This window comes from Rhinatrema bivittatum, chromosome 2 (assembly GCF_901001135.1).
Source record: "Rhinatrema bivittatum chromosome 2, aRhiBiv1.1, whole genome shotgun sequence".
Lineage (NCBI taxonomy): Eukaryota > Metazoa > Chordata > Amphibia > Gymnophiona > Rhinatrematidae > Rhinatrema > Rhinatrema bivittatum.
Window position 1 is genome coordinate 796565914 of NC_042616.1, and position 22136 is coordinate 796588049.

Consider the following 22136-nt stretch of genomic DNA (forward strand, 5'->3'; position numbering starts at 1 on the left):
AGGGGGCATGGAGCCCACCCTTTGCAGAAAAACCTTAAGAAACCAGCAAAAAAAAAAAAAAATAAATAAGGAAAGGGTACCTAAGAAATAAGAACCCTCCCCCGCCCTCCATGCACACAAGAAGGGGCATAGCATTTGAGCAAATAAAGAGGGAAGCGTTGTACCTGCAGAGGGGCCCTGATCACAGAACCAGAGTTACAGTTTCAGGACAGTGGGACACCGCGAACGCTTTCTCCCGGGCAATAAAACCAAAAAATGTACGTATTTTCTTTTAAACCCCAGATTCGAAGGATGTTGCGGCAGCTGTAGTGCAGCTTTTGGACTGACCTAGAATTATTGCATCCTTATTCATCTATTTGGGCCTGGGCAGCGCAGGGACCTCTCTCCACCGCCACGCGACGGGGGGGGGGAGTGACCTGACAGAGCAGATCAGGTTTTCATCTTATGTGGCGCTGAACGAGGAGCTGGCAGCCCCGATGCTCATTGGACGTCGATTCACCGCTGGGTGGCTGGCTAGCGCCGAGCAGCCGGGGGGGCCTCCCCGTCAGGCGCTAGGATCGATGCTGCAAAGCTTCCCTGCTGCTGCTGCGGCTGGCACGCGGGCAAGGGTGCGACGGGACACTTACTGCCTGATGAACTGAATGGCATCTTCGTACTTCATCCCGCTCTCGATCAGAGCCAGCGCCACAAGGACAGGAGCCCTGAAAAAGAGAAAAAGGCAGAGACGGGACAGGCTTAGGCCGCGATGATCTGCCCAGTGTGCTGAACACATTGCACCTCCAGTTTGGGACGTGGCAGAGTAAGGAACGGGGGCAATGCTCCTTCTCATTTCTTGAACAGATTGGGGGAAAATAAAAAGCCTTTATAGGACCTAAAGAAAATAGCAGACCATCCTATTACTGGACAGGAAAAAAGAAACTCATCATTATGAGCTGCTGAAGCATAGGCTTTTGAGGACAAGAGTCTACTTTGTCTTATCCCCAGAAGCCTGCGCCTCAATAAATCTGTTTGTCTATAAGGTGCCACCAGCCTCTGGGATGCTTTTACTGCTAAAGACTAACACAGCTACCCTTCTGGAGCTTTTATTATGAATGGCTCAGGTATAATGGAAGCTAATGTGCAATTGCAGGCGTCTACAACCTATACTTTTGTGTGGCACCAACCTCCAAAGTTTGCCATATCAGAAAAATCTCAAACCTGAAGTAACGAGAAACAAAAATCAAGCATTTTTACTGAAACACTGTGGAGCCGGAGGCGTCCGACGCTTTTCACGGCTGCTTACTGCGCGACACCGGGGTGGGCAGGAGGGGAGCAGGGTGTGTGTGTGTGTGTGTGTGTGTGTGTGTGGGGGGGGGGGGGGGTGAGGTAGCTGATTTCCGGTAACTTGAAATGCCGCTGCCGTGGGGCGCCACGTCGGTCTGCCCCACAGGGTTCTGCCACCTAGGCCGGGGCTTTTCAAGAATTCTAGGACTTGGCCCTAAAGGTTGCCTTACGCTACGGCTTAAAAGGAAGGAAACGTTTCAAATGTGAGAAAAAAGTCACAATGCACCTACTTCCAGCACCTGGCCTGGTCCTGGAGCGAACTGGAATCGTGAGAGGCCGCGTGATGCCTTTCACGAGCTTCCGCGATCACACGGGTGCTCTCCGAGCAACGTCGTCGCGCTTGAAGACGGGATAAAAGCAGTCGCAAAAGCGTCGTCGTTTTGTTAGTCCATCAACGCACCTCGTCAGTTTGTAAAAGCGCCCTCGGCGCACCCCGCTTTATGGAGAGAGAGAGCGAGTCTGGGCGGCCTTCGGTCACATGTGACCATGCAAGCCTACGGAACCCGAAAAGAACGGCACCGCGACCCGACGGAGAGCACATCTGCCTGGGTGGGGTTTCCTGACGCATTAGATTAGCGGTGGGAAGACGTGCGTGCAGGGAGGAGGGGCGGGACGACGTGGATACCGATCTTCTAGGAGGTCAAGCTCAGAGTCATTTCCACGGGGTTAAAACGTGCTTAGCCTGCAGAAATGGGGGGGGGGGGGGGGGAGGGGTCTTTGAAAATTGCCCACCCCGTGCGCCTTCGATGAAAGGTGTTCCTGGGGCACGGCTGCGGATGGAGCTTGCAGATATGCGTGGACTTTTACAATATTCAAAAGCAAGCACTGAGCTCGACCTGGCAAAAAAGGATGCACACAAGCTCGCAGGTGCAAAGGGGTGCGGATGCTATTTTTTTTGGGCAAGGTTCAGAGGGGAAAGGGCGTACAATCCCCGGGTTAAGAAGTACCCGCTGATGCTGCACTTCTGCAGTGAGTCTGAAAGCTGCCCTCGGGGAGGGTAATTTCAGAGCACCGCAGTGAAGGGCGCGTGCACCCGTTACGTGCAAAGTTTACTGCTCACCGTCAGAGCAAATCTTATGCTGGGGTGAAGGGGGGGTTAATGCCTTCTAGTGCACGCCCTAAGCTAAACCCGCTCCTCACGTCTGCGTGCAAATTTACACGCAGACTTTTGAAAATGCACAAAGGCCTGATCCCCACTTCCGACTCCACGTACCCCCTGCCGTGAAGGACTCCCCCCCTACAATCGAGAAATGCGTATGGGTGTTGCTCGGGCACCCGGCCCCGACTTCCTCCCGGAGCGAGTGCAGCCGCTCACAGGATTTGGGGGGATTAGCAGCAGCAATCCGTGCTGTGCATTGGGCATCGACAGCAGTATGTGCGCTCGTCACTGCACTAGGGAACAGTCTGCTCCCAGCAAGGCCAGGATACGAGGAAGAAGAAGAGAGACAGCATTCAGGTGTAATGTGGAGGAAATTTTTTTTTTTTTTTTCCACAGACCGAGCAGCGGGCGGGATAGAACGGCGAGCCCAGCGGAGGCCATGGGGACGTAAACGGGAGTTTTAGCACTGGGGGAGCGAATGCTATACTGAGGAAGGCGGATTAGTTGCCGAAGAAAGGCATTACCATGTCAGAAATGTGATTCCGCCCTTTTCAGGCTTCAGCGAAGGGAAGCAATTTTAGTATAAAATTTGTCAAGTTGTGGGACTGATTCACCGAAAAAAAATTGTGTAAGTAAAAGCAAAAACACAAAAATGACCATAGGTGGGACTACGATTACAGAATTTGTAGTCTTCGGCAAAATAATACTAATAATAAGCACGAGCCCCTGAAAATACCTTGGCACCTAGACTACTGAATTTAAGAATGATGCTGGGCTCGGTGCCTGCAAAAGGCAGTGTGGCCAGCGCAGGGGACCGAACCAGGTGCTCAGCGCTCTTAACTGCTCCCACAGTCTCCATTTCTTTCTTTTTTCCCCATTTTTTTTGATCAGACAGTTTGTTTCCTGCTCCATTCGGCTTCCATCGCAGCTGCCGGACGCTCCCAGCATTCCTGGAAACCGGACCGGTCCATATTCCCCGTTTCTGTGCAAAAATCACAGAAAGTAAAAACCGCTCTCACGTGACGCCTGGGGGGCTCCATCTCCTTCCTGGCTAATCTGCTCTCAGTCTCTTCCCAAAGGAGAGACCCCTCCCAGCTAAAGAGGATTTCTTCCTCTTTCACTCTGGATTTTCCATGGGGGGAAAAAAAAAATCCCTTGGCCGCCCCCCTCTCCCCCCAGGGAAAAATCGCCAGCTGTGTAAATGGAAAAACCTCTGGAAGGTAAACATTTCAGCTTTGACCCCTACTGCCTTTGCTCCCAACGGCACTTTTAAACAATTAATTCCGTATAAAAGCCGCCGTTAAATCAGCTGGGAGCCAAAAGGGCAACGAAGATTACGAGCCGCAGGAGCTCCGAAGGGCTGCAGCCTTAGGCCTTGATATCGCACGGCTCCGAATTACTGGGGAAAAGGTATTAGCTCAGCGGGTACCTGTCTGTGCAGTTCAGGTAACTTCACAGCGCGGCAGAGAGCAAAGCAGCCGTTTCTGCATAAGGAATAGTCAGGCCGATAGCCTGCCCTTGGACGCGCGTTTTCCCTTACATGCACTGGGAGAGCGGGCATTCCCTTACATGCGTTTTCCCTTACATGCACTGGGAGAGCGGGCATTTGTCCGCTCTCCCGCGTTTTTACTGAATCGGCCTGAAAATAAATGTGCTGAAGATTACGATGCAGAGCAGGTGAGAAAACGATTCAAGGTTGGGAGGCCGACAGGCTGCATTCTCCAGCAATTCGGGTGCAGGAGCGGGGGATTCACCAGTCGGGAGGCGAATTTAGTCCAATGTCCTGACTCGTGCCGCAAACACACACAAAGCTCCACTGCCTCTTAGGTGCCTTATTGCAAAGGTAAAAGTATTAAATGTCTGCTTTAATACAATTTTTGAAGCCTGGCAGTCTCCTTCTCCTTTAGGCTTCTAGTTCAAGCGGCACTGCCGCCCTCCGCTGAGCCAACTGCACTATGAGCTTTCGCTCTTGGCTACTTAGGGTCGGGCCCGGATCTGCGCACAGACCCAGTAGGCCTCTGCCTGGGACAGCAAAATAGAAAAGGCGGCAAAATTGCTGCCCCCCCCCCCCCCCCCCGCTCCGATCCCCTTTCTTCCCCCATTCCCAAGCTGGTCTTCTGATTCCTCGCCTCTGCCTCAGATATCTCTGGTGCTGTTCTGATAAAGCAGCGTAGGTTTCGGAGCGAGCCCCCCCCCGCACAGAAGCCCAGGAGGGGTGCGGTCACTACTTGGCCTGTAAGCCTAGGGCTGCGGATCGACTTGGTTTTCATGCACCGCGCACGCTGCCTTCTCAGAACAGGGGCCGCCATCCCCTGGAGATCTGAGGGGAAGCAGTGGGAGCTGGGAGGTAAAGACTTGGACCCGAGAGACAGAGATCTGTTTTTTTTTTTGGGGGTAGGAGGGCTTTAGAAAACCGGAGGTTCTAGGAGGGAAGAGGGCGGCAGCAGTGTGGGACCCACACCGATATTGCCTAGGGACAGCAGAGAACAAAATCCATCATTGCTTAGGGCTCCCTCCGCCGAGCCGACCCCCCACCAGCTAGAGGTCCCAGGCTCTAACGCCCTCTAGAGCGCCCTCTGAGCCTGACCATCAGGAGTAGAGGAGAAGCCTAGTGGTTAGAGCAGCGAGTTACGGACCAGGGAAACCAGGGTTTGAGAACCTTGGGCAAAGTCACTTTACCCTCTGAGGACAGGGAAATGTCTACAGTTCCTGAATGCAATCTGCTTTGAAAGCACCTGAAAAGTGGAATAAAAATACAGCAAAAAAAGAGGCGGCACCGTTGCACAAGATCCAGAATCCCGTCCTAAGAGGAGAAGGCAGCAGTTTCATAGGCTGTCTCACGGGCGTGAGCAGCCAATCAAAAAACATGCAAAGAGGAGGAGGATGCACTGACAAGAGTAAACGGGCTGGGGTGGAAAGGAAGACGGTGATAATGGGGAAATCCAACGAGAGCCAACCATGGCTGCCCCTGAAAATACAAGCGCACACTGGATTCACGTTCAGCGAGCCACTGCCTTCCCAACCAGACACACATTCATTCCTGATGTTTTGAGTTTTGTAAAGCTGGAACTCCTGGAAGCGGCTGCGTCGGTAACTCCGACTGGAAGGTGTCCAAGGTGGCTCGTGTTGTGCAATATCATTTGTGACAAAACCAGTACGGCCCAATCAGATGCTTAAGAGGACAATTCACATTATTTTTAGCCAGCATTTTAGTGTTTTTGTGTCAAGGTGATACATTTTTGTAGCATGCAGGATAAAACTGCGTTTAATGTCTGGGTCACTAGGATGATGAATATGCAAAGTGCATGATTAACAAAGGGGCTCAGGCTATTTATTTATTTATGGTTTTTTATTTACCGACATTCGTAGGTACATCAGGCCGGTCTACATGGAACCGTATTAACAGGAGAGAGAGTTACATGAAACTGGAACGCTGATAACAAAGGAGAGAAGGAATTTCAAGATAGGGTAAAAGCAAAAAACTGATAATGTGAGAACCAAGAGAAAGGAGAACCAACTGCGATGTTACAAAGCAAAGGCTAGAGAGAGCAAGGACCTTCCTCAGTGTGTCTGCTCTTCATATTTCAATCCACCATGCTCATGAGCCCAAAAGCTGGGATACCTCACTTAGTCCCCCCCTTCCCTAATTCAAGGTGAAGACCCCCCATCCCCCCGGGGCTCTCTCTCTCTCTGATTCTCTCCCCCATTCAAGGAGAAGCCTCTCCAAGGGTCACCACCGACCCTCTAGGAGCTCCAGAGGATCTCCCAACCCTCCCTACCACAGAAAGCAGTGAGAAGTGCTGCTCGGGGCCGTGATTTAGGGTGCGGCGTGCAGGCTGGCAAGAGGGCTCTCTGGTGCCCCCCCCCCTGCCACCGAACACGACAGCACCTGGAGGGTCGAGAGAGGGTCCTGTGGGGCTCCCAGAGAGGGTGGGGGAGTGGTTCCTGGAGAAGCAGTCACTTTTAACTGGGGAGAGAATCGGGGGGGTGGGAGGCAGCGACCGGAGAATCTTCAGCTTGAATCGGAAGCAGGGGCTAGGAGGGTCTTCCCACCCTTTGGACTGGTTACCACGGGAGACGAGACACGAAAAGCCCGCACGCAATATGCTCCCTTTAGCATGGGCCTTTTAGCAATTGTATGCTTTGCATTTTATCATCTGAGTTGGAAGTTGGATGAAATTTTAGCATGCATTTTAGTGCAGGGGAAACCTTTAGTGACTCAGGTAATATTTAGAGTGCAGGACAAAACACTTTTAGCATGCGTTCTGTTAGCCATCTTGAGTGAATTGACACCCCCCACCCCCAACACACGCACACAGTGGGTGTAGGGTAATTTGTAACACTGCTTCGAATGCGGCTGCTCCCAGAAGTTCAGAGAGCTTCAAGAAAAACAGCAGTTTTCATTGAAGTAGATGAAAACTTACCGTCCAAGCCCTGCTACACAGTGAACTGCTACACAACAGCCAGGATCTTCGCAGAACTTAGTTTTGAGCAAATTCAGCCAGTCTTCAACGATTTTGCTTGGCGGTGGTGCTCCATCGTCAAAGGGCCAGTCCTTACAATAGAGAGAGAGCGAGAGAGAGAAGGAAACAGTGATATAGGGCATTCGGATGCTTATTTACCATGCAACATGTTGGGGGTCTACAGGCTTTTAGAAGGAAGGGCAGACTAGGCTGACAGACAATGATTTTGCCCTCTCTACCTCCACTGGGAGGCTGTTTCATGCAGCCATTACCCTTTTTTGTGAAGAAATGCTCCAAATTGCCTCCCTTTCAGTCTGCTACTTGTTCAAAAACTCTTTCCACTGAAAAAATGGTTGCTGCTTGGGCATTCACAGCCGTGAGGTGTCTGAATGACGATCACATCCTTCTCTCCTCTCTCACTCTCATTCAACACCATCCAGTCTACAGCCTTGGCGGCCTCAGGTTTTGTGATGCAATAGGGTTCAATTAGAGCTCACTTGCTAATTTTCTTTCCTCAAGTCCTGCCAGACCAGTCAGCAGTGGGATTTGCCCCTCCTACCAGCAGATGGAGACAGAGTGCCACATTCCTTTTCTGATGTCAATGCCCCCTATATAGGCTGGTGCAGTAGGACTATACTTAGTGGACTTCTGCCAAAGCTTCCCCTTCCCAGTGGCTCTTTTTCCTCCTGTTTTTCCATTTTTCTCTTTTTGTTTTTGCTGAGTTTCTTACAAAAAAATAAAATTACGTGTAGGGCAATGCTCTCTTGCCCTCCTAACTTAACGGTTCTTCCTCCCCCCTTTATTTTTTTGAACAAAAAAAAAAACAAACAAACTCCTCCTTCCCCAGGGACTTGTTTTTCTCATTATTCCAATCCATCTGGTAGTTTATTTATTTATTTTATTTAACACTTTTCTATACCGACCTTCATGGTTAAAAGACCATATCAGATCGGTTTACATCGAACTGGGGGACTGAACCAAAGACAATAGTATAAAACAGGAAAAAACAAAGTTACATTCAACAAGGAAAAATAAAACTTGGAGGCATAGACTGCTGGAAGAGAAAGTTGATGGCTTAGATGTTGCTTCCCCTTTCCTTTCTCCTGCAAAGAGTACGAAAAGCTTGTCTGAACTCCGGAAAGCATTTCTTACCCTTTAAACATCTGCGGAAATCCAGCAATCTTAGCTCCCTTCTCTTCCCTACACATTCAGATTTCCTGAATCCTGGTAAAGAAACTGATTGATTGAGGTGAAAACCTGAGACAACCTTGGGTAGGAATGAAGACCCCGTTCTCACGGTTACCCCTTTCTTGGAGAGGGATAAACAGGGATCCCTGCACGAGAGAGGGCTTGCAGCTCCACAACCCTCCTTGCTGAGCAAACCGCCACCAGCAGGGCAGTCTTCGATGTTCAATCCTTTACTGAAATTTTCTTGAGTGGTTCGAATGCGGCTGCTGCCAAACACTCTGAGCACTAGGTTTAGGTCCCAAGGCGGTACAACCACTCCGCATGGGGGTCGTAGTTGCTTTGCTCCCTTCAAAAAGCGGGTTTCGTCCATGTGAGCCACTATTGATCTGTGTTTCACTCAACCCCTGGACCTTCAAGGAATTTAGGACCAGGCCCTTCTCTAGTGTTTTGTAAAAACTGTAAGATTGTGGCTGTATCTGACCTCCGGGGTGCTACACCACACCTTAAAAATTCTCCCGATTCTATTATACAACTTGCACGTGGACAATTTCTTTGCCCTCACCGGGGCTGAGTATCCTCTCTTTGTTAACTTATTCCTCTCATTGGCCAGGCTGTAAACGAGAACCTCTCTGGGTTCTCCATGACCACCGGTCCCTGCTTTAGATGGCCCCTTATCTCCCTGAGACTGATGGGGTCTGCCACTGCCAACCTGATGATATCCCCATACCTTGGTCGGGGCAATCAGTATTGCTAATCATGGGTGTTGGGCTATCCTGCTTAGCACTCTTCCCACCATTGGCCATGGTCAGAAGATGTACAGCAAGGCCTCTATGGGCCACCTCTGGGACAGGGCGTCCACTTCTCTTGATTCCCTTTCTCTCCGACTAAAGAATTGTCCTGCCTTGGCATTCTTTCACATCGCCATTAGGTCCCACTGAGTGGCCCCCAGCGTCGTACTACCTGCTCGAAGGCTTCCTCCACTAGCTCCCTCTCTGCTGGGTTGTGTCTGGCGACTGAGAAAATCAGCTTGGACATTGAGGCTGCCTCTGTGAGCTGTTGATATGACCCGCAAGTGTCTTTCTGCTAACCTCATTATCCTGGCTGTTTCCTGTGCTAGGCATAGGTTCCTTGTCCCTCCTTTGCCTGTTTATATATGCCACTGCTGTGGCATTGTCTGATAATATCCTTACTATCGTCCCACCAGCCTCAGCAAAAACTTGTTTAGCACTTGGGTTACTGCTCTGATTTCTAGAAGGTTTATTGCTTATGACTATTCCTGCTGTGACCAGGTTCCCTTTGCTACCTGACAGAAAATGGGCACGCCAACTTAGCAAGCTTGCATCGGTCGTCACTATTATCCAATACAGGGGGCTCTATGCTGGACCCTCTGGCAGGCTGGTCATGGATAACCACCAAACCAAGCTCTCCCTGACCTGTTCTGTCATGGCTATTCTCCATGCAAAATCCATTCTCTGTGGGAAACCAGTTGGATAGAAGGGCTTGCTGTAGTGGGCTCATGTGAACCTTTGCCCATAGTACCACCTCTTATCGAGGCCACCACTGACCCCAGAACCTGAAGATATGACCATGCTCGTGGAGCTGGAGAGCCCCTCAGTTTCCTTATTTGCTGCTGTAATTTCTTTCTCCTCTCCTCCATCAGGTACATTCTCCCTGCCTTGGTATGGTACTTTGCCCCACGTTATACTAACATTTGCGAAGGCTGCATCTGGCCTTTGGTTCTGTTTACCATTCAGCCTAGCCTTTCTAATGTCCGAGTTACCCTTTGTGTAACCTGGTAACCCTCCTGTAGTGAACCGGCCCAGATAGGGGTGCACCCTGATCCCCCCCCTCCTCCTTGCGGAGGGGTAAGCTGCCACTGCCACCACCATGACCTTTGCAAATGTCCTTGGGGCTGTCGCTAGCCAGAACCGGCAAAGCCTTGAACTGATAGCGCTGCCCCTGTTATCTCGAAATGCAGGGTGTGCTGAAAGTCCTTCCTGATGGGAATGTGTATGTAGGCCTCAGAGGTCCAGGGAGGACAGAAATTCGCCTCTTTCTTACCGCCGCTTTCACGGTTGCTAACATTTCCTATAAAAACGCTGTACAACTAGAGCCTGTTCACCGGAAAAAGTCCTCCTTCTTTGGAACTATGAAGCAGGTCGAAAAAAACCAACTTCTTTCCTCTTGAGGGACCAGAACAATTGATTGTAACTGCATAAATCTGTCCAAGGTGCCTGCCCTGCCCTCTTCTTGCCTGCCTTGCAGGGTGATGCCCAAAAACCCCCTCGTCTACGAGAAATTTCACATCTAGGACATAGCCCCTTCCCCCCCCCCCCCCCCCCCAATAATATCAAGGACCCTGTAATGCTAGCTCACTCCTTGTAGTAATCCTGTGATCTTCCTCCTACTGGCGGTATTGAGGAGGGGCCCTGTGCACCTCTACCGGCCGGGGAGCAGCCTGTTCCCTTCTCTAGGGATGGGCTGACCCCCACGACATAGCTGCCTTCTTCCTGGTAACCTTTTGATTCTGGTTCCTGTTCGGCCTATATTGTCTTCCATCCCTAGGCCACTGTCCCATCGGCCCCCCCCCCCAGCGGGAAAGTATCCTCTGGTGATTCTCTGGAGGTTTCTGCCCGCTTAGGTCCTTGACCAGCTTTTCTAAGTTTTCCCCAAATAAAATCCTTCCCTTGAATGGGAGCTTACTTAACTTGGCCTTTGGTACTGAAGCTGCTGCCCAGTTCTTTACCCAGAGCATCCTCTCTCTGTTGCGATTCTAACCGGATCGCACAGAACCTGCCAAGGCGGCTGGTGCTGACTCCAGAAGAGCCAGGTCTGGGGTAGCTCTTGCTGCAACCATATCATAAGTGTTCTGGCCACGTATCCCCCCACACTGCTGCCTGCAAGCCTAGTGAAGACAACTCAAAAGACCTCTTTATGAGGGTCTGTACCTTCCTATCATGGGGGTCCTTTTAAGGTAGCCCCCTCTTCAACAGGTAGTGTCTTCTTTCTGGTCACCGCTGAGATTGCTGCGACCATTTTAGGCAACTGCAGCATCCTATCCTTATCCTGCTGATCTACTACATACAACCTCTGCTTTGTCCTCCTACTCCTCAGTCTTGAATCTAGAACCTCCCGCTCCTCTGTCACCACATCCTGTATGGCCGAGTGGATTGGGAAGGCCCTTGCCGTGTGGAAGAGGGGTTCCCCTTCTGCTGGGTGCTCCTAGGCTAATCCTCATTCAGGTTCAGTACCTGAATGACCTTCACTGCTAATGCTCCTAGTTCCTCTGCTCTGAACAACCTCAGAGCTGAGTTATCCTGCGGGCCTTTGGGGGATCTCCTTCCCTCTCCTCTTACGAGTCCTCCTACAACCACCCCCTCTCCTCCTCCAAGGACAGGTTTCCCTTATAACCTTGTCCAGGGCCCTCTCTTCTGGGCCTTTTTTCAATTGGCAGGCCCAGGACCTCCCCTACTGGTGCTCTCCTTGGGGACTGCCCTGGCAACAGGCTTTGTGCACAGCCAAGATAAATTCTGATAACTCCTCCTCCTCCCACCCTCTGCTACCTCCTGAGCCAGCTGCACGCCTGCTGCTTCCAACGCTACCGAGCGTCTACCTGCTGCTTCTCTCTGCTCAAACATCGCCAGGAATGCGGCAGAGGGGAAACTGCACTGCTCCGTGGAGCTCGGTCCCCCCCCCCCGTCTCAGCACCATCACAATTTTTACTAAATGAGCCCACCATGCTGGGGATACGTCACCCTTGCACTTACAACACTTCCTGCCCCTATCCACACCTGCTTCCGGAGTGGCGGATACTGCGTGATCAGGCCAGATCTTCCAGTAAAGGCCTCCTATCAACTTGGTTGCCCAGCAAATTTCTCTTTTTTTTTTTTTTTTTTTTAAACTCATGGCTCTGCTTGCTTTGAGAAATCCAGGAGCACGTCTTCCTGATTACCCTGGGGGAGGGAAGATTAGACCTATTAGGGCTGTCATCCTATTGCACCCTTACCTGGCCCCAGCATCTCAGGGGAAATCAGCTTTCACAGAGGTTGTTGCCCCTAAGCCATTCTCCTGCTGCACAACTCCTTCCATCTGCCGGAGGCAGAGGCTACCGAGTGTGGTCCTGCTGCACCGGCCTATACAAGGCCATGACGTCAGAAAAGAAATCTGGCACTCTGTCTCCATCTGCAGGCAGGGGAGGCAAATCCCACTGATGATGACTGATCCCTGCTCATGTTCACAAAGCATTTGCAGACAAAATCTCAACGGCTTTAGAAACTGCTCGTGTGTCTCTTCTACGTCTGCACATGTTACTTAATTTCTTCTCTGTCTGTTTGCTTTTGATCTTTTCCAAACTGGTTTCAGTGCTGCATACGCTTCTGAAACAAGCCGGGCCAAAACATCGAATCATCTTCTGGTTGCATTTCAATCCTCCTTGACAGGACTATAAACTCTCTCAAAATTTAGGCAGCAGCAAAAATGTTTAAAGAGGCAAGTAAAATTGTGTTTTATTCTTTTGTTTTGCAGTTCTTTTTATTTCATCTAATTCTCTTTTAGCTTTATTTATTTATTTGTAAAGAATTTTGTTTTTTTCTCTCCCCTCCAAGACTTAATCCAGATTCTTCTCCACTCCTCTTCCTTGCCTCATTTCCCACTCCAACCCCCCCCTCCTCAGTGTAGCCTAGTGGCAGAAGTGTCCCTGGGTCTGGAACAGTGGGCTCCACCATCCCTGCTTCTTGACCATCTCCTCGGCATTTGGGCTTGCTGCTTTATTCACGTTCCATGTTCTCCCTTGTTAAGTTCATCCAATCCTTTGGCTTCAAATACCATCAAATCTATCTCTCCACCTGTGACTTCTCCCAAGTCCAGCTACTTCTTGCTTCTCTGCTATAACTTTTCATTATCCCACACTCAGCATGTAAAATATAAACTCCTCTAGGAGACACCAGCATTTTCTTTCAAAAGGGGGTCTTTCTGTGCATAAGAGGCATGTCAGCAGCATGACACTGCCTCTCTGATAGCTACCAAGCTGATATGCAGGTAGAAGTATGCAGGAAGTTCCATCAGGCATGCGCATTTGTACCTGCACTGAAGTAGGGGCATTCCCAGGGATGGAGTAACTATGCACATAGTTTTGGTCACAAAAAGCATCTACCGAAAAAGGAGATGCGAATCTCTGCGGATAACCTTAGGCGATTTTCAAAGTGGAAGTGCATATGTACCAGGGGAGTGCAGAGTCAAAAAAAATTTGTTTTGGTTTGTTCATTTGTTTCGTAGGTCACAGAATTTGTCAGATTCATCTCAAATGAAAAAAAAAAACATTGTTTTGTTTGTTTATTTAATTTTACAGTGACGTCAATGGGGGAAGCAATCTTTAGACTCCATTAACTTCACTGTAAATGATGGGTGGGGAAAAAAAACCAACAAAAAAAAAAAAACGGAACAAGATTTGCCTAAGATTATCCTAAGCCTAGCCCAGGACCAGGCCTTCCACTGTTTTTTTTTTGTCCACGGAAAATAAGACCATTTGCCTGAAGGATGTGCCAGTGAGACACCACTGTGGCACCTTCCTCCTGAGCACATGGCACCATTTTGTTGTATGACTGTACATTTCAATGGCTGAACACCAAAATGGCGCCATCTGCTCGGGAGGAAGGCGCCACAGTGGCATCACTGTGGTGCATCCTTCGTGCGGATGGCATCATGTTTCATTGACAAAAGGCCTAGTCCTGGTCTAGGCCACAGCAATGGGACCTTGATTTGGCCTGGGCCCTGGTGCTGGGAAGGGCCTAGGCCTCGATAACAGGATTCAACATTGGGCTTCAGCCAAGGTCCAGGCCTCAATGACGGGACTCTGTCTCTAGCTAAGCTCCAGCTTCGGGCCCAGACTTTGATGGGACTCTGCATCAGGCCTAGGTGATGAGACTGGGCTTCTGGCCTGGACACTGGTAACAGGACCAGACCTCAAGCCTAGGCCTAGGCCTCTGCAACGGGACCCTGTCCCAGTACCTGGCCTAGGCTCCTTTTTTTTTTTTTTTATTAATATATGAAAATACCAGAAACTTTTCGGATATTTGTGTCAGAGGCTATTTTTGGTTCATTTTTTCTATTCACAAATTAAAAATGGCATCATTCCTCGCAATTTGCACATTTGTTTGAAATGAATGCATATTCCTAGCATGGACTTTGCCTTTGAAAACGGGAGAAACGTCCGTGAATATAGAGTACCTGTAATGCAGCCTGTTCGAAAATGTCTTTCCTTCACACCTGTCTCTGCTTCATTAACCAAATTCTATCACATCTTCCCACATAATATAACCAAGATCTGCCTCTTCCTCTCCCTTCTATAAAAACCTACTGCACATCTTCTCTCTGACCTGGATGACTGCAGCTGAAAACGCTTAAATCCTCCCCCTGTCCTACAATCCACTCACAATGCAGAAAGAATAGTTTCTCCCTCTTGGAAGTCTGTCTCTTCTTGGTAGCCTCCTCCACTGGCCTTCTGTCTACTACCACATTAAATTCAAGTTGTTTTCTCTTTAGAGATAATGCAGGCTTCTGCTCCTCCTGCTTCTCAGTGATTATTTCTCATTATTCCCCCACCTGCATGTATGCAGTGCCTAGCACAGTCTCAGCCCCCTTTGTCTCTCCTTGGCTTCACTTTCTTCTTTTCCCTTGTCGTTCCACCTCTGCCAAGCCTCCCTCTCTTCAAATTCAAAACAAACACCAGAATCCTCCCCAAATACCTCCAAACCATTCCTACAGCTACCCCTGTCTTTACATCTCCCACATGTTTCATTATATATATATATATTGTATTTTTTTATTGTATTTATATATTGTATTTATTTGACTTGTCTTAGTCATTTAGGATGTCTGCACTTAAATATATTTACTTTGTATTGTGCTATGTAGAGTATCAGCAATACACACAATGCTGTCTGCATCTGCAGAAGGGAACTTTTGTGGTGTTGAAAGACCACATACACCATCATCTCTGGAAAAATGTCATGCTGGTCTAACCAAAGGTTTCATAACCTGGAAAAAAAATTCCAGGTGAGTACAAAACATAATTTGCCAATGGGCTGGACAAGTCATAAGTAAGGTAGCACACATAGCGGGTGCGAGTAGAGTTCTCTTCCAATATCGAGCATGCACTTACATTCCAGAGAAACAAGAGTGTTCATAAAAGATTTTAATGAAAGTTAATATACGTCATCATATTTGCAGTGAATCCATGCAAGTGCTGAGTGTTCCTGTAAGGAACGCCTATCCCTGTCCTTACACGACCCAAAACATGGCAAGACAATATTTGATATAAAAAGCTGTTTCAAGGGACAAACAGCTGAAGTCCTAAAAAAAAAAGGTTTATTTCTAGGATGTGATCCATCTCCTAAGTCCTATCATTACAGCAAGAGTCAGAGGGAGAGGTAAGTAAATAGCCTGCCTCCAACAAATGAGAACCACATGTGAAAGCTGGCAGACATCGCCGTTCCAGATGTTTTACCGAGAATGGGTGGGAAAAGTAAGTGCCGGCTGATGCACTGCCAGCTACCGCCCACGTAATGGGAATGCACAAGAAAACAGACTCTCAGTCTGAGCCAAAAATGACAACTTCCGAACAGGCATTCCCCCCGCGAAAACCCCAGCGTGAGGTCGGCTCTTCGTCCTCTCTTCTGCAGCCCGGCCGTTGCGAGGAGACTTCAAACTTGAAAGCAAAGCAGCATTTTAGAAAGCTTGAAACGCGTGCCTTCAGAAGATGGGCCAGCTCGATGACCTGGTCATCTACGGATTATGATATATAATGTCACTAAGTCAGAAGTTCCCTCTCTACCAAAATAACGACACCCCAGCCACCCCCCCCCCCCCCCAAAAAAAAAGCGAGAGATCCAGATGGTGACTGCTCTAATTGCCCTGTGACTCTCCGGTTTCTCTTACTCTTGACTTTTGCAATTTTTCTTTCTCCCAGGATGGAGAAAAGGAAATGTAGGATGTCTACCCCAACGAGCCTCTGACCTCCATCCTGGTCTCCAATAGAGGAGTTTGTAATCAGCAAAGCCTTCAGAGATTTCACCAGTGGCTCTTGGAGGGACCATGTTGTTGGAATAAACAGCGGGCTGAGTGCTGAGGTTTTTTCCCAGCCCCGATACCCGAAATCTCCTACCACTAAACAATATATGTGCAGTGGCAGCTTTTGCACTGTTCTCAGAAAGGACTTATGAAGTCTCTCAACTACTATGAGGCCAATGCACTAAAATTAACTCAAAAATTCTTTAGCGTGCAAGTTCCTAAAAATGTAATGTGTATGGCTAAAACACCACTTAATGAGCTATGCAGTAATTTCTAGCGCGAGTTCACAAAAAAATAGCCTCCATACCATGTACATGGTAGTAGTGTGCACATCAATTCAAAAAAATGTACTAGCTCAGTGCTAAATAGCCAGACTAAACTGAGCATGCACGGTACTGGTTTCCTCATGGCTCTACGTCCTTCCTTCAAACCTGACAAGCAGCCCAAGAGACAAAAGACAAGAGACTTCTAAAAGGGGAGTAAACATGCACCTCAGATGCCTGACAAGGTGGGGAAGGCCTGGCATTAAAAGACGTCCCTATCCACTCTCGGCATATCCAGGGTGGGAAGTCTGCCAGCTGTGAGCCAGAAGGATGCTGGCATCTACTCATCCTACCTTGAAGAGCACCCCATTGCGTTGAGGGCAGCAAAGGAATGCTGACCTGTCTTCATGCTGAAGCCTCCGATTAATCACAGATTAATCACAGCAATGACAGAAATGGCCCTCACCAAGGTCAGATACTGACACCACTACTGTGTGCCCCATCCTCCAAAGCTACTCCCACAATATGCACGCTACAAAGAAAAGGCTGTCCCAAAGGGCCACAGAACAGAGATGGAAAAGCTGTAGAGGGGAGTCCAGCTTTAGGTAGAAGAGGCCTCTTCGTGAACATCCCTCCCACCTTCCCAACTGATGTCTTTTATGAGGGACATATAGCCTGGTCTGCAGTGCAACACCTATCCTGCAGACTGTTCACACCATCTGAAGGACAGAACACACGCAGTGCAACATTTCAGCACAATTATGGTATATAACTGGAACTTGTAGGATGGGTCTTTATTTGTATTAATTAAAACACTGTATCTTAGACTCTGCATTTTGAAAACAGTTGTCAATGGTAAATCTTTGGTACGAAAATACATTTTGTCTAAATAAATGTGGCATTTATTTGGAAGTGCTCAAGTGTGTGTTGGTGGCTCTCTATTGCCTTCTCCTATCCCTCCCCTATTCTCTACTCCACATCTCCCATGACATCTCCCACTCGAAGATCCCCATCTCCTCCACCAGTAGTCCCAAAACATTTGTGAGCTCAGCCCTTGAAAGCCTCTCAGTCTACTTTTACCATGGTTTCTCCTTTTACAGAGTCCAATCAGAGAGGCAAGAGGAATCATTCAAATTGGAGAGACCACAGACACGGTCCATCACACAGGATATGGACTCTGTCAGACGCACGCAACAGCATCTGGAATCAGTCGTAATTAATTTATCTGACGGTGTGCTTATCAAGGCAGAATATTCTTTACTATCTAAAGGTTGTTCATTCATTCCCTTTTCAATTCTGAGTGGATATTAAAAAGGTTCTCACTATCAATATCTAAAATTGTATATTTCAAACATCCTACTTTTAGCATTTCTTCATCATTGGTTAAAAATTGTTTCATTTGGGTACTTCCGGGCCCATTGGATCCGGTTTTACAGACCTTCCAAAATCTGGTATTAAAGGACATTTCTAAACTTGAATCGTTTCACAAAACGATTGTTGATAATCTTTCCTTATTTGAAGATCAAGTGCTTAAAACTTTAAAAGAAGATGGTTCAGTGGTCGTTAAACCAGCTAATAAAGGAGGTTCTACAGCCATTCTGAACTGTGCATCAGTGAGATACACAGACAGTTAAATGACACCAGTTGCTATAAAACCTTGCATTTGGATCCCTCTAAATCCTTACAGAATGCCATTAAGCAACTTACACGTAACGTGGTTGATGCTTGTTTCTTGACCAGTCAACAGCCATTGGTGTCACAAAACATCAATCATTTATTATGATCAATCCTACACTACTACCACATCCATGCTAATGACACCCTTCCAACAGAAAAAAATATAAACATCTTACAAATCTGACCAATCAAGGTGCCATAGTATGCAAAGTATACATCCAAAGGGTTTTGAAAGCGTGGAGGAGGAATTTTGCTCTACAAATATGAGGGATATGAAGCGTTGAATCACTTCCATTTAGAAAAGTTCGGGAGACATTATTTATCTATTAGGATACTGGGAGTTATTTATTTCAGGTATATTCAGCACTTAAGTTTCATCATCATTTTTTTTTTTAATAATTTATTGAACTAATGGTTTTGGGTTTTGTGTTTTGTTTTTTTTTTTTACTACAGATAAATGAAATCTTGCTAAATGTAACTGAATATGAACCCCTGAAGAAGGTAGATTTTGCCGAAACGCCTGCATCGGGTTTTCAGGACTTGGAATGATGTAGTTGAGTCATCGTGCTGATTTGCACTTTGAATTGTGGAATAACTGAGTCATCATTTCATCAGTTTGTCCCACTATGTGCTTTCTGTTTACCTTATGAGCAGTGCTGAACTTGTGTGAACTGCGTACAGTGCCTGAATGTGATCCGCTTTGAAGTACTGAAAAGCGGAATATAAATATAAATATCCAAATAAATAAATATATACTGACATCGGTCCCATTGCTGTGGCCTAGACTAGGACTAGGCCTTTTGTCAATGAAACATGATGCCATCCGCACGAAGGATGCACCACAGTGATGCCACTGTGGCGCCTTCCTCCCGAGCAGATGGCGCCATTTTGATGTTCAGCCATTGAAATGTACAGTCATACAACAAAATGGTGCCATGTGCTCAGGAGGAAGTTCTTGTTAGAAGATGACTAATTTTCTACTCTGAGTTAACATTTAAAAGAAGTAGAGCTTTTGTTTAGTTTGCAGTGACTTTTTAATTTCACATAAAATAATTTATTGAAAGGATTTACTACTGCGCTAATGGTAAATTATTACTTTTCAAACACTTTAAGCCCACATGTTTTTTTAGGGATGGTGATGTTTGCACCTCAGTGGCTTGCCGGTATTACATGATACCTTTTGTTTGCTAATTAAAGTTATGTTTTTGGCGCTGTGCTTGTAGCCCCTTTTGAGCTGTGCTTCAGTTACATGTAAAGTCTACATTAGGTGTTAAATATGAGATAAAAATCACACATGGCTGAAACCAAACCAGGCTATTTAGCACATACCAACTAAAGCCCTGTTTGTATATGTTATTTCATTTACATGTAGGTACATGCTAATTTTAACTCATAGAGGCTAAACTCTTTTCAAACTGTTTTAGCACACATGCTAAGTCATCAGTGCATAGGCTCTTATATAATTGTATCTAGTCCAGGTGAAATTCAATAACCCCCAAACCAGTCTTCGAGCATCATCCAGTAGATCTGGAATGTCCCAATCTATCCAAAATGAATACATACAAAAAGAATATGAGGGCAGATATGGACTGCAAGATCCCTCTAGCCTGCCCTGCTCCATCGACCCCAGTCCATCTTTGGCTTTCTGGTCACCTCTTCGTAACCAGGAATCCGTTCTGCTTACCCCATGCTTTCTTGAATTCTGTCACGGTTCCTGTCTCAACCATCTCTCCCAGGAGAGCATTCCTTGCACGATTATGCTTAAGATACAGTTGCATGTATTCCAACGTAAGCACGCAAACTCATTCAGGCCGGTGGAGCGCACTGTTAGTTCGCGTTTGGCCGCGTGTTTTTGACGCGCTATTTTTACCCCTTATACAGTAAAGGGTAATAGTGCGGCCAACCCCCCGAAACGAATAGCACCCGCAACATGCAAATGCATGTTGATGGGCCCATTAGTTATTCCTGCGCGATACAGAAAGTAAAATGTGCAGCCAAGCCGTACATTTTACTTTCAGAAATTAACGCCTGCCCAAAGGCTGGCGTTAATTTCTGCGGGCACTGGGAAAGTGTACAGAAAAGCAGAAAAAAATGCTTTTCTGTACGCCCTCTGACTTAATATCATAGCGATATTAAGAATATCATAGCGATATTAAGTCGGAGGCCCCAAAATTAAAAAAAAAATTTTTTTTTAAATAAATAAATTTTAAATCGTCCGGCAGCCCGCGGGTTGAAAGACAGACACACAATTATGCCGGTGTCCGTTTTCCGAAACCGTGGCTGTCAGCGGGTTTGAGAACCGATGCCGGTAAAATTGAGCATCGGCTGTCAAACCTGCTGACAGCCGCCACTCCTTTTACTGCAGGCCCTCATTTGCATACTAGATCGTGCACCCAGGAGAGTGGCCTGAGCGGGCGCTCGCCTCAGAGCGCCGGCTCTCCCGCGAATTTTACTGTATCGGCCCGATTGTGAATAACCTGAAAAGTAGAGCTGTTAGATAAGGCTGGGAAGGGAACCGTTGATGTTGAGAGTGTATACGCTCTGCATAATTAGCTGATGCACTGAAGGAAGCAGAAAAATGCACTGGGCAGAAAACTCAAGAGAAACCAATGCCCCAGGCTAGTCTGTTCTACCCAGGACAAGTTTCCAAACATATCTACTGCTTCGAGTTTTCTCTAACAATCTCTCTCCAGCTGTGTTTAACTCAATGATAACTTCTTATGTTTCTAAGTATACAGTTTCTCAATATAAAATTAGTGGAGTATACAGGAGATACCCTTTTTAGCAACATATTATTATACAAAACAAGTTAGGAGAGATGTGGCATGTCCTAACAGCCTAGGCTACTGCTCTACTGTAGAACCCAATGTACCTGCATCACAAATAAAGAAGAAAATCAGATGGCTCCTGGTCCTGCAATGACAAACTAAAAACAGTGGGTGGGTCGACACCCTGGGTGGCTGTGAATGAAGACTCATGGTACCAGGATCCTAGAATTGGTTCCTAGTGAGCTGGAAAGAGAAAGCAGAGAAAAAAATGCCTCTCGCGTGTTTACTTGCATTAGGGCAGTGCTCAGGAGCAGAGGCGCATGTCCCCCTCACTTTTGGCAGCAGGGTCACAAAGAGCCAGCCCCCTAAAGCTACAGGAGTTAGAGGGTCTGGAGGCATTAGAAACACTGCCAACTGATGATCCCCTGCATCTTTTATAAAAAGGCTAACTTGAATGGGAAACACCCCTGCCCTTGGGTTGGACATGCACCAGTCCCGAGTCTTGGTTCACTTTTGTGCAGGTAATGATTTCTCCCTCCTCCTCCTCCTCTCAGCCCCTTCAAGGTTTAGCAATGCCTGGGCTGCATGGAAGCCGATTTACATAATTGCTTTTCAGCAGCCTGAGAGATTAAGGCTGGCAACAACCGAGTTGCCTTAAGCACAGAGGGAGCGTGAGAAACAGCAGAGAAAGGCCAGAAAGAAAGGGAAGAGAAGAGGGACAGAGCATTGCCAGAAATTAAAATGGTTTTGTAGCCACTGCCCTGGAGACCCACAGAGGATGGGGTAAGGTATGGCCACGGTGACCACCCCCCCCCCCCCCCCCTCCAAAAAGGTCATTTCTGGCTATGCCCATTGTTCAGACATCCCTGGACTTAGCACCGATGGTAATCAACAATTTGAGAGAGTTAGCCCATAAAAAATAAATAAATACATAAAATAATTAGTTAAAAAGAGATTCCCACATCTCTGAAGATGCAACCTTTCAGGACTGGGGCTGGTGCGCTCGTATCCCTGTACTGGAGGCTCCTTCCTGGTGCAGAGAACAAGCCACCCTCCTCAGGAAAATCCTCCAAGCCAATACTCCAGCTCCCGGGGCTGACGGGACACGGTTATCTCCTCTCCACCCGAATTGTTCCAAAGGGATTTCTGTTGCAGTATCAAAGTCCCAGGGTCTTATCACCTTGACACCTTGACACCTTTAAAAACATCAAAGCGGATTTTTTTGGGGGGATATTTTTCAGGCAGGAGGAAGAGGAGGGGCATTCCCAGCCAGCGCTCTACTTTTGTT

General features: G+C 47.6%; 1 protein-coding gene across 6 annotated transcripts in view; it reads right to left on the reverse strand.

Annotated features, from left to right (window-relative positions):
- Positions 1-22136, reverse strand: part of PTP4A3 (protein tyrosine phosphatase 4A3) — a 149720-nt gene that overhangs the window by 13285 nt on the left and 114299 nt on the right. For all 6 annotated transcript variants that reach the window (XR_003854951.1, XM_029592122.1, XM_029592123.1 and 3 more), the window contains 2 exons: positions 6847-6977; positions 627-701 (listed from right to left, as the gene is read on the reverse strand). Coding sequence is in view for 5 of the 6 variants with exons in the window: in XM_029592122.1 (XP_029447982.1) it covers positions 627-701; positions 6847-6977 (206 nt within the window). In the remaining variant the exon portion in view is untranslated. The remainder of the gene's footprint in view (positions 1-626; positions 702-6846; positions 6978-22136) is intronic.